The sequence below is a fragment of the Nannobrachium achirus genome, assembly GCF_963921795.1.
Source record: "Nannobrachium achirus genome assembly, chromosome: 11".
NCBI lineage: Eukaryota > Metazoa > Chordata > Actinopteri > Myctophiformes > Myctophidae > Nannobrachium > Nannobrachium achirus.
The window spans coordinates 28811134-28823976 of NC_137820.1; the positions used below are offsets into that span (position 1 = coordinate 28811134).

Here is a 12843-nt window from a genome sequence, read left to right on the forward strand (position 1 = left end):
CTGTAAGTCATTACTTAAGTGAATATCTATATGATCTTGCATGCATTGCCCCCACCCCTAAAGCGGGTCCTCCCCCAGAACATTTTTAACAGAGTAGATTTAATCTCCTGTGTTCTGATGAATTTTGTGCATGCTTTTATCAGGCTTGCTTTACTAGCATGGGTACAATTTCAGCCTTAAAATGCCAAATGTTGGTGTACAGATTTGATGACTGAAGCAAAAGGACATCTTTAATAATGATTTCTCATCTTTAAGTCATTACTTAAGTGAATATCTGTATGATCTTTCTGGCATGCATTGCCCCCACCCCTAAAGCGGGGGGTCTGGGGGTCCTCCCCCAGAATTTTTTTTTTACATAGTAGATGTCATTTCCTGTGTTCTGGTGAATTTTGGGAGTTTGATACAAAATCCAGGAGAAATCCAGGAGATTTGCCAATCCAGGAGACTCCCAGGAGAGGGGTTCAAAATCCAGGAGACTCCTGGGAAATCCAGGAGAGTTGACAAGCCTTGACCAACACCTTCCTTACTCAGTAAGGAAGGTGTTGGTATGAGCAATGAGTATGAATGATGCATGTGGACAATTAAGTGTAAATGCATATGGGCAGTTGTTGATGAGATAGCATTGTTGTTAGATGTCATGGTTTACTGTCATGTTGTAATGTAGGACAGTTACTTGCGTAAGCAGAGCGCGCAAGTACTGCGATCAGCTGGGTATGTAGGTCGTGTCCTCCTTTGTTTAAGCCCGTAGCCCAATCAGGGACCAGCATTTCTGTCAACGTCATCATTAAGAGCCAATGAGGGACCAGCATTCGTGGAGATGCCAGTGGTGATGTCACTGGCATCGCCAGTGGTGATGCCAGTGGTGAGCGCACCTCATGGCGCGCTCTGCTGGCAAACAAGTAGGCCATACATGCAAGACTACCTGGCTGCAGCCACTAGGGTCCTGTTGAGGTCCACGAGAGACAGGAACCTCAACAAGTGGCAGGAAGTGACCTCACACCTCTTTCTTGCTCTACCCCATGGAGGTTAAGTTTAGGGTTAGGGGTAGAGTTGGGTTGTCTAAAAGATAACATGTACACATAGCGACAATGCGGCTCAAAGGGACTGTAGTGCCTTGGACTGCAAGGCAGAGACGTCAAGTGACCTCCACAAGCGGCATGAAGTCACTTGCACACTGTGAGGTCACTTCCTGCCACTTGTTGAGGTTCCTGTCTCCCATGGACCTCAACAGGACCCTAGTGCTCCATACATGACCTACTTGTGCACAAGGCACGAGTTGGCACCTTGACAGAGTGCAGTTCTAGTTATATTTATATTCAGATGGCTGCTCCCTAAAGAAATCTAGTCTTTGTGACACTTCTAGAGTTTGCCTCCAAAACTATTATTTTATCTGTGAGTAGCTTTGTCATTGTTCCAGAAAGTACAGCCTTCTCATGATTACCAAACAGGGTGCCTCTCGTTTGGATTGGATAGACCTGTCAGCCCCGGGCCCCACAAATGACCTGCGAGTGACAACTATTTCCTAGAAATAGTCAAAAGTACAGTATTTGTCTCTGAAGTATAGTGGAACCAAAGTCTTAACTAGACTGCACTCTGTCGAGGTGCCAACTTGCTCCTCATGCACTCGTAGCCATACAGTACATATGGCCTACTTGTGATCTACTGCGATTGGTGCTGTTTCGGTGCTGTCTGTATGTACTGTATGTGGGTGGGCAAGTTGGCATTCTGTTGAGGTGCCAACATGCGTCTTGTTCTTCATATCAGGTCGCACTTGTTGATGGTGACGTCACCAAGAATGCTGGTCCCTCATTGGCTACAGCTTGGACGGCCCCTCTCTGATTGGTGTAAACACAGACTGACGCACAGGACGCACAGAAACACCGAACGCAGTACTTGCAACGCTCTGCTGGCACAAGTAATTATTCATAAATACAAATACTATAGATACTCAATAATGTATATATACAGTTTGAATCTGTATAGATACTCAATAATGTACTTAGGTACTGGTGCCTGTGCAAATCGGCATTGTTAGGCATGGTATGGCAAAGGCTTGTGCTGTGTGATGTAAGACCAGAGCTCTATATAGGTGTGTTGAACGTGTCACCATGAAACACAATGGACTCTCAGACCACACTAATTGAAAGAAAATATAAAAAGGTAGACATAGGGGGCCCCGAAGCAGTATTTCATGCTCACGAGGAGAACATCACAACTCAGGACTCCAGAATTAGTAATGGAGATGACATGGATAAACAGATGGTGGATCTTAAGATCATTTGGAACAAGATTAAATATGATCTTAAGATTCCCATCGAAAGCACAGGAGCCCAACTGAAGGAGAGGATCCACTCACTCACCGGTCTTACATCGGATATGCAGAAGGTTATGTACAAGGGACTAATTCCAGAAGAAAAGACACTAAGTGAAATTAAAATTACCAATGGTGCAAAGATAATGGTCATAGGATCTACATTGAATGATGTATTAGCTGTGAATACACCGGTGAAAGTTGAAGAAAACAAAAAAGAGCCTTTATGCAGAAAAAAACAACACAAGAAGGTGTTGGACAAAGGGAAACCAGAAGACGTAATGGCAGCAGTCAAAGGAACAAAGGAGAACTTACCAACAGCGCCTCTATCCGGACTGTTTAACAAATCCGGTGGCAAAGTTCGACTCACGTTCAAGCTTAAACAAGATGAGCTGTGGATTGGAAGTAAGGACAGAACGGAGAAGGTGGCGTGGGCCTCCATAGACAGCGTAGTGGCCGAGCCCATCGAAGGTCACGAGGAATACTACATGATGGCTTTTCAGACGGGTCGAACAGAAGCTTCATGGTATTGGGTCTACTGGGTGCCTGCACAGTTTGTCGATGCAATCAAAGACACAGTCATGGGGAAATGTAGTAAGTATTTCTAATGTGCGCACTGTCTTCTCTATAAATCCAGGAGTCTGCGTCCACCTACGCACCATACACACCTACGCACCTTATAAAACAGATACAGCACTATACTTCACTAGTAGGCACCCTTATAAAACAGATACAGCACTATACTTCACTAGTAGGCCTACTCTGACAACGGCTCTAGATTACAACGTGTCTCTGTAGGTGGCTAGCCGTGTGAAGTGAGCGGTGCTCACTTCACACTCCTGCAGAGACTGTGTGCCTGTGTGTTCGGAGCTAATCTCACAAACTGCTGGCCCAGAATATCTTTCACTTATTGTGTACATATCTGTCTATACATTTGTCTAGTGATTCGCTAGATGAGCCATGGACAGACACAAGTTCACAACACACACACACTGGAGCAAAAACATTATCCACCCCTTGCCTTCGGCCTGGCGGAGATAATAATGGATTTAGTTCCTTTGATATAGGCTACGTGATGGGATAAACTGTTCCCCAGTTCTATTCAGTTTTTTATATACTGTATGTTTTAGGTCACTAAAACACAGTAAGCTACACTCCACTTGATATTGTCAGCATAGAATGCTCTTATTTCCCCCAGGTCATATGTTTATGGCATGGCTCTGTACGAGGCTGTAGCCATTTATATGAGGGCCTTTATGTGCGTGTTTGTATGCACACTGCCAGTAAGCCAAAGAAGTATCTCCACTAATTATTTTCACATATATTTTATACTTTTTGTAATGTTTAACTTTAATTTTAAAATTAAGCCAATGGGTCTTGGATTGGGCTGTAGTCATACGACATATATACTGTATGTCATAGACGATTACTAGGACGATTATTACTTTTATTTTTGTAATTATCATTATATTATTATTTATTCTATTGCCATTATTATTATTCTGTATTTCTCATAGTTATATTGTATTGTATGAGAGAGTAAAAAATAAACCCTTCACATTATGCTTTATATTGTTTGAGGACCGAGATCCACATGGGTGCCACGCTTTTATTAGACCTGGTCTCATAGTCATTCAGAAAAAGGTAGGCCAATAATAGATGCCAGACTTTCTTAATTTTACCATTGCTACATCTCATGATGTGCTCTATCCTCAGAATGTTTTCTTTTTTTAGTCCAGTGTTTTGTTTGATTGATTTCCAGATCTCGTATCAGCCAAATTATCCTATATCATTCATCCTTCCTCTCATTGTAGTTTTCCCCCTCTTCTCTAGGTCGTCCATCACTTCCAGTCATCCCTTTGCACTTTTGCGCTCTTGCATCTTGACTTGTGAACGGTGCCCGTGTGTTGGTTCCCACAGCACCAATTTGATGGCTGGCAGCTCGTGATATATTTGGCAGTGTCCTGCTAGTCTCATTCTCGCTCACCCTTGGTATTCCGTCATACAGATTCTCGTTGGTAACATGTGCACTATTGCTGGTGTTAAGTACTGCATGTAACATTCATTATAGCCTATATATCCAGAACTATGAACATCTGTGCATCAGGGTCTCTGGCCTTAAAAAACCTACCCCATAAATTAGGCTATATAGTCCTTAATGGTGCTGGCCCGGGTTTGAATGGGACCTGCCAACGCTGGTGAATGTTAACCTGGTGAATGTTAACCTGGGAAGTGGGGAACACAGAACCTGGGGAACATAGGGAGGACCCCGTTTGAATCATACCCGAGGAACTTTGCTGCATGTCATCTCCTCTCTCTCACTATCACTATCATCAAGACAGGTATTGGATTTATGTTGCCAGAGATAACCTCTGGCAACATAAATGCATTTTGCAGATATGAGTGGGGAGTGTTTCTGATGTGGCATACAAGCATGTATTCTTGTCATTAAATGACAGTAGAGCTACTGTATTGTGGGGATTAGTTAGGAAGTTAGACACTGAGCAGGGATGGGGGGTATGTTGTTGTGAGGTTTGGGTTATTTGGAATTTTTACTTTTGTATTTGCAGGGTTATGGTTGTTTTTTGTGTGTGATTGGTTTGATTTATTTTGGTCACATTGTTTATTTTACTGCTATTGTCTGAGCTTTGCTTTGTTTTGTGTTTGATTTGTATGTTTTTTTTTCTTTCAAACATGTTTTATTTTGACGTAATGTCTGTTTTTTTTAAAGAAGCACATCAGGAGCCTATCTCCTGTTTCTGTAGCTGACACGGCTTGATGTAGACCCCTGGACATGCAGGGCACTAGTACACCATGTTGCAGGGATTTACTCATAATCCAAACCTTGATACTGAGTGTCAAGCATGAGGCATTGTATACCATTGTTATAGTCATACATACAGTAAGTAGGTGTGACTTGGGCCGAGGATCAAACCACAACCTCCAATCTCAGGGCAGACACTCTAACCACAAAATCTCTGGGCTGGTTTAATTGCAGTGCTATTTAATAATCAAAATCACAGTGTGAAGTGAGCGGTGCCTTTTGTGTGAGTTAATTTCGTTAAGTGTCCCGCGATCGAAGCTTGGCCATTGAGCCAAGTCAAGTGTGGGACGGACATACATACAAACAGACAAAACTAGATGTGGGAGCGGTTAGCACAGCTCAAAATCACACCTGTGTGAACTTCATACTAGAACTCTGTCACCTTGTATCAGGTCGCACTTGTTGGTTGGTGGTTGGAGGGAACGTTGCTCCCTCATTGGCTAAAGGCCCAGCCAACAAGATATGGCTACATACATACAGCATATACCCACATCACCCTACTTGCGTGCTCTGCTGGTGCAAATCTGAAGAAACACTGTTGATTTGAGTAGCATGCAGTATGATGATGATGTATATACCCACATGATGTCACAGGGGGTCAAATGATACCATGGGAAAACCCTGGGAGAGGGGCAAATATCAGAGTTTGATACCATGGGGAAACCCTTGGAAAAACACATGGTCATACACACAAAGCCACGTATTGGAGCAGTTAGCACGGCTCAAAAACATTTGAAAGACATGTTGAACTCAAATAGCTGCATTCACTTTGCTCTTCAAGGCTTCCTCTTTCTATTCAGTACTCCTCCATCTGAAAGATTGAGTCTCTTGAAAGCAGGTGATCTGCTGGTGAGAAGCCTCCTCTTTTCTCCAATGTCTCTAGAGTTGGTAGGATGGTCTCACTGTCACCCATCACCTGCAGGCTGCAGCTGGTTTGCTGCAGTTTTCAGCTGTTCTGTGGCTTTAAGCTTCTGCTTTTTCAGCCAAAACCTCCTTTTCTCCAAACAGTCCCTTGTACTCTTCACCTCATGCCAACCCTGTCATTCCTGAAGTGCATTGTGAACTGTTTCTGATGTGACATACAGTACAAGCATGTATTCTCCTCTAGAGTCTCCTCTAGAGCCATGCAGTGTTAGGGTTAGCCTCCCAATTATTTGAGCATATTATATACCGGTAGGTGAAATCAAACGTTTAAAAGTCTTCAAAAGTTTTAATAGCAGATTTACAGCTATACTTTTTTGAATAGATCGTAAATGGATAAATACAAGAATCACTGTATGATGAGATCCCAAACATTCCACTGTGGATTCTTTTACTGTTTTATATACTACATATTTATTGAAGTGCTTTTTCATGGCTGATTCATACTTGGTCATACGGCCACGTTGCTCACCGGAAATCGTTAGTTCCTTGTGGATCTTCGGACAGTCGTATGACAAAGTATAACTGGGAGTATTATGTATGCATAATACACAAGTGATACTGGTGTGTCAACTTTAGCCAAAAAACTTTGTTTTCATCGGTGTACAACAGTTCTGGGCTATATCCGTCAGCAGGCATACACAGTGGTGGCATCATGTTTAGTTGAACTAGAATCCGCAACTCTGAGAGTTGGACAAATGGAACCGAATGGACCCTGATGGGTCCATAGTTATGGTGGTATGTGGTCTATTATTGCATAACAAACTGGGGGTCCTTGATGTTACAAATGTTTGAGAATCACTGGCTTTGAGAATCAAGATGTTGTGCTGCTCTCCCCATGTAAGAAACACTGTATCTCGGGATCATATTAATCCTGTATCTCAAATGGGGGTCTGTTTTTAATCTTTGGGACCCCAATTTACACTGTAAATTCAGTGTTAATTGTTAATTGAGTGTACTAATGAACCCGTATTTGGTTCCATTTGTACAGTATGTACGTTTGTACATTCTCAGAGTTATAGACCATTTGGACTTCCTGGTGTGGTGGTCGGTCCCTGGACCACAACATTTAGAACCAGTGCTCTTACGCCCGTGTGGGGTCCTTGAAATGGAAGAGTTCGGGCGGGTTTGCAAAATCACTGCTTTAATCCCTGATTATACCTCCAGATCCTTACGAGCTGCATGCTGCCGGCACCAAAGAGGAACAGGTTAACTGCAAACAGATTCCAGTTCTTGGGAGTGATGACCGTGGAGTATCGAGACCAGAGAGCGCCCGTGGTGGTGAGAACAGCCGACTGGGACGTGCTGAGCTTCTCGGCGGGCCGGTTCAGGTCGGCCAAACCCGCTACGACCAAACCCCACTTGAACATGGGAGCCCAGAAGAACACCGTCTTGGGACCGGCCGGGTGGTTGTAAAAAGGCTGAATCTTTGCGGGCAACTTTTGCCCAAATTGGTTCAGAACCCTCCAGTATGAAGCTCTGACTCCTGCCAAAGCCATCGTTGAACTTGTTTTGTAATGACAAGTTTGTTTGAAATGTCCCACGTTGTTGAAGAAGCTCCAGAGATCTCGATCTAAGCGGGATGATGTGACAAATGACAATGTCTGTTTGCCAGTTCACTTAAATGACTATTATATGGTTGCGATGACGATGTTGTGATGTCATTGTGTGATGACGTCATTACATCATCTACAGTATCTATTAAACTCCATAAATCTGTGTTTGTGTGTGTGTGTATGTGTCTGTTTGCATCCACATAATGCCCAAATACGGAACTACAATATCTCCAAAATTAGGAGATGACTGATGCAACTGCATAGACAACAGGGTACGGGTGAGAAAGACACAAGGGGGCACAGAAACAAACACAGGACAAATATTGTACTTTTACTCCACAACATGTATTCGACAAGTTTGTAGATTTTGATTATTATTACAAAACATACATTAACCACTTCAGCTCTGTATACATTTCGGCCATTTGAACATTTGCAGATCTACAAGCTTTGTAGGCCTACTTTTGGTACTTTAGTATAGGCTACATTTTGATACCAATCATTTTGTTCTTTATTAGGCTACTCACGTTCGTTAAGTAAAACATTGCGGTCCTTTTTCCAGGAAACAGAAACCTCTTATCTCCATATTATAACTTTTTGTGTTTTTGAGCAGTGCTCCTTGATACGAGCTAAGCTCCAACATCTGGCTTTGTCCAAAGTGTCTTGTACGCCCAGGGTCACATTTGGCCTACAACTTTGTAACAAAGCACCCAAAGTTTGCTGTAAATAGTCTGTTACAAGTAAAAGTCCGGAATTCAAAATTTGCTTGAGTAAAAGTACAAACGTATTGCTATCAAAATGTACTTTAAGGAGGAATTCACCCCCAAAATGACTTTTTTTCTATCGATGACTCAATAATGAATTGATGAATTCAATAATATTTTTTTTTTGGTATTTGTCGCATTCCTAAGACAAAAATGTGATTATAGTAAATGTACCCCCATTGATTCCGGATGGGGACCCAAATACATTCGGGTCCCCATCCGGAATCAATGGGGGTACATTTATTGTAAATACATTATTGTCTTAGAAATGCGACAAAAAACTAAAAAAATATTATTGAACTCTGAATAATAATCTACAGAAATGACATTTCTGAACTTTTGTTTAGGAGTGTCTATGTACCTTGTATAGGTTTAACGCAGGGCAGTTTGCCAGTCTTTTGGCAGAGGTACAGCAGTGGCTGAACAAGCCCGATGATCACAGTGATGGACATAAATGTATACACAACAACTTCCATTTCATCTGACAAGGAGTCTCCTTGAGTGGCAAAAATGACAAAAGCAATGCACCAAATAAGGAAAGTTGACGAAAAGGACACCATGATCAGGCAGATGATGATGAAGGCTCTCCTCTTCATGCTGTTGTCCCTCTCTCTCCCCGTCTCCCCTGGAACAGGCTGGTTCAGAGCCCTGAGAACAGCCAGGCTGCACAACAGCATCACCGACATGAACAACACACATTCAGACACATAAACATAAAACCTTATCTTGGTAGCACCCAGCAGCATGTGTGCCATCGATGCTCCAATGATGAGCAGCCAGGCCAACACAGAGCAAGCCGCCCTGTACCGGAGTGGTTTGTACTTGAGGAAGAGCACTGGGTGAACCACTGCCATGAATCTCTCTACGCAGATGCAGCTCTGGAAGAGGGGGCGCCCGGTGAACAGGCACCCATAAGTGAAGCGGTCTAAGGCGATTAAGCTGCTCTCGACGAGAGAGAAAAGATACAGCAAGCTGAAGATGATCTCAAATGCACTCAGATTGAGTGTGAGGATCTCTGAGGCCAGTGTGCCGGCTGGTCCAGTTAACACCAGCCACAGAACACAGCCGTTGATGGGGACTCCCAGGACCAGGTTGATTGTTGTGCTGGTGATGTGTAAAATGTCCTTGATGCTGTAGACGAAGGACTCATTTGATGATGTGTTCATTTTCCTGGCAGCTTTGATATTTTGAGTGTGCTCTCTGTCTTTTCACAATTCAGTCTTTCGGAGAAACAGACAAAAACAGAACAAGGAGTAAAAATACAGAGTCACTGAGAGAACACATTGATAAGAGCGATGTCACCACCACACTATTTGTTCCTGCACAATCAGACAAATGTCACTAGGCCTACAACATACCGGTAACACTAAATAAATCACATTTACACACATAATCTTAGATATAATATATTTGTAATCAGACCGTGGCCTGTGTACGTCCTCTTGCCTGCGTGCTCTGCTCTCCACACATGCAGTGCCACCTGTTCAATATACAAATACTTATACAAATACCTTTTCATATTTTCACATCACATGTTCATGCATCATTAGCACACACTTTGAAACCTCCACGTTGCAAAGATACAAATATTGTCTTCAATTAGTCAACATAAAGCAGAGTCCCCATGATTTGAGAGGATAGACCCTAAAGTAACACACACACACACACACACACACACACACACACACACACACACACACACACACACACACACACACACACACACACACACACACACACACACACACACACACACACACACACACACACACACACACACACCTACAGATACAGTTAGCTTGTTCACCCTCTCCCACCCACATACCTCAACTCATGTTAAACAAACAAATGGAGAATACAGTACTATGACCTGTATCAAAGTCAGAAATAAACGTACAAGCCGTATTAAAAGCATGAGCAGGTTGTTTCGAGGTGTGAATACAAGGAAGCCCTGAAGTGGCCAGGAGAGGTGAAAGATCTGAGATAAAGAGGAAGATTGTTCCAGTCAAATGTGGCTTTGTAGTGGAATGCCCTGATGACTTTAAGTTGAAATATCACAGATAAGAGTGACTTTTAACTTGAGAAAAACTGAGTGAATGTGTAGATGTACTTACTATAGTATATAGTAATTACAATATATTTATATTGTATAATATTAATTCATTAAAGCAAACACTTTCAAATCATGGGTTCATATTTACAAATACTGTTCGAAATACAAAGACAAGGCATAACAAAACTACAATATGTGACATAAAATATTTATAACATAACAACACTACACTACATTACAAAAGGACTGCATGACTGCATCAAATGGACATTTGAGACAACGCATACAAGACAATGCAATAACCCACAGTCTAACCCGCAGGCTAACTGACAGGCAGACAAATAGACTAGTCTCTGTTAAAACTTCACTGAGTTTAAACAGATAATACATTCATGCAAAATACATATAGGACAGCATCGAAATAGGGCGGTCTGTTGAAAACACAAACACACCTGTGACTTGTGTTTGTTGACATCAACTGAAATCAACATAGCTGAGCTGGCCTCCACCGCAGGAGGTGAGAGGAATACGGGAACGCTCGCCCCTCTAACCCAGTGGTTCTTAACCTGTGGGTCGGGACCCCCAGGGGGGTTCCCCAAATTATTTTCGGGGGGTCCCCAGATGATTAACTTAATGTGCAAAATTCTTTTCTCACTCAACAGTAAACAAATCAACATAAGGTTTAAGTGTATATGGGTATATGCACATATCTAAAGTGACAATTTAAGGACTTTTTAAACTCTAAAATGACAAAGTAAACATTGGCGAAATTGTCAAATATTAGAGCCAGATATTGTGAAAATAGCAGATCTACATGCTCATAACGAGCATGTAGATCTGCTATTTTCACAATAGAAGCGTGTTATTCAAAAATGTAATGCCTCGGCTCTTAGTGCTCGTCAGGGTGAGGGGGTCTTCAAATATGATTATTTTGGGGGTCGCGGCCTGAAAAGGTTGAGAACCACCGCTTTAATCCATTGAAAAAAGTGAGCGGTGCCTCAGTGCTCCAATGCTTGACTGAGTGTGTATTTCTGTCCGTCTGTCTCTATTACTCTATGTTTGGAGTACAGCCTCAGCAGCTGCAATACCTTCAAGTGGCGCTGTTGAGCAGCCTAAAGGGCCATTCACACTGAGCACCATAACAGTGGCCACCAAAGGCACCGCTCCCTTGACACTGGGTGTGATTGCTGCTATTGGTGTTGTTACTGTTATGTTTCAATTTACATAATAGACGTTCACTGTGTCAATTCATCTAGTTTTTTCACCAATTCAGGCTTTTGCAAATCCCGCCCCATTCTGCCCTGTTACTATGGTGGGACATTTGACCCTGGGCAGATTGTTTTTATAGTGGCAGTGAATGGGATTTTTTTATTTTTTCATAGCCTCATTACAGCTATATAAAGTACCAAAGGAAAAACATCTAGGTGATATTAATAAAAAGGGAAGACAAAGGTACAGTAGTTACATTGCAAAACAGGGGGTTTCCCCGAAAATATATGTTTTAATTTGTTTAATCCCAGTGGGACAGAATCACCCATTGCAGATTCTTTTATAGTGGCAGTGAATGGGATTTTTTATGTTTTCATAGCCTCATTACAGCTATATAAAGTACCCCAAAAAACACATCTACGTGATATTAATAAAAAGGGAAGACAAAGGTACAGTAATTACATAGCAAAACAATAGTTGTCCCCCGAAAATATATGTTTTAATTAGTTTAATCCTCTGGATCAGAGAGAGAATAGAAATAGAAAAAGAAAGCGCATTGCATCTTGGGTAGGAAGAGGACAGCCAGATTATAGTTCTCCTCACATAATAGGCTGGCTTTTCGTAATTCTGCCCATTTAAAATATATGTACCCAATCGTAACTCTTAGTTACATTGATAAGGTCCATGTGAACTAGTCTACATAAAGCAGAGTCCCCATGATTTGAGAGGATAGACCCTAAAGTAACACACACACACACACACACACACACACACACACACACACACACACACACACACACACACACACACACACACACACACACACACACACACACACACACACACACACACACACACACACACACACACACACACACACACACACACACACACACACACACACCTACAGATACAGTTAGCTTGTTCACCCTCTCCCACCCACATACCTCAACTCATGTTAAACAAACAAATGGAGAATACAGTACTATGACCTGTATCAAAGTCAGAAATAAACGTACAAGCCGTATTAAAAGCATGAGCAGGTTGTTTCGAGGTGTGAATACAAGGAAGCCCTGAAGTGGCCAGGAGAGGTGAAAGATCTGAGATAAAGAGGAAGATTGTTCCAGTCAAATGTGGCTTTGTAGTGGAATGCCCTGATGACTTTAAGTTGAAATATCACAGATAAGAGTGACTTTTAACTTGAG

At 42.2% G+C, this 12843-nt stretch overlaps 2 protein-coding genes across 2 annotated transcripts; one reads left to right on the top strand and one right to left on the bottom strand.

Moving 5' to 3' along the window:
* Window positions 1-2118: 2118 nt before the first annotated feature.
* Window positions 2119-2919, top strand: LOC308294252 (ubiquitin domain-containing protein UBFD1-like; the record flags this gene model as incomplete). Its single annotated transcript, XM_080736979.1, has 1 exon — window positions 2119-2919. The coding sequence occupies one exon, from the start codon at window positions 2119-2121 to the stop codon at window positions 2917-2919; it is 801 nt and encodes a 266-aa protein (XP_080593105.1).
* A 4273-nt stretch (window positions 2920-7192) lies between these two features.
* Window positions 7193-7555, bottom strand: LOC308294253 (mitochondrial pyruvate carrier 2-like; the record flags this gene model as incomplete). The annotated part of the gene is made up of 1 exon (XM_080736980.1): window positions 7193-7555. The coding sequence occupies one exon, from the start codon at window positions 7553-7555 to the stop codon at window positions 7193-7195; it is 363 nt and encodes a 120-aa protein (XP_080593106.1).
* Window positions 7556-12843: the final 5288 nt, after the last annotated feature.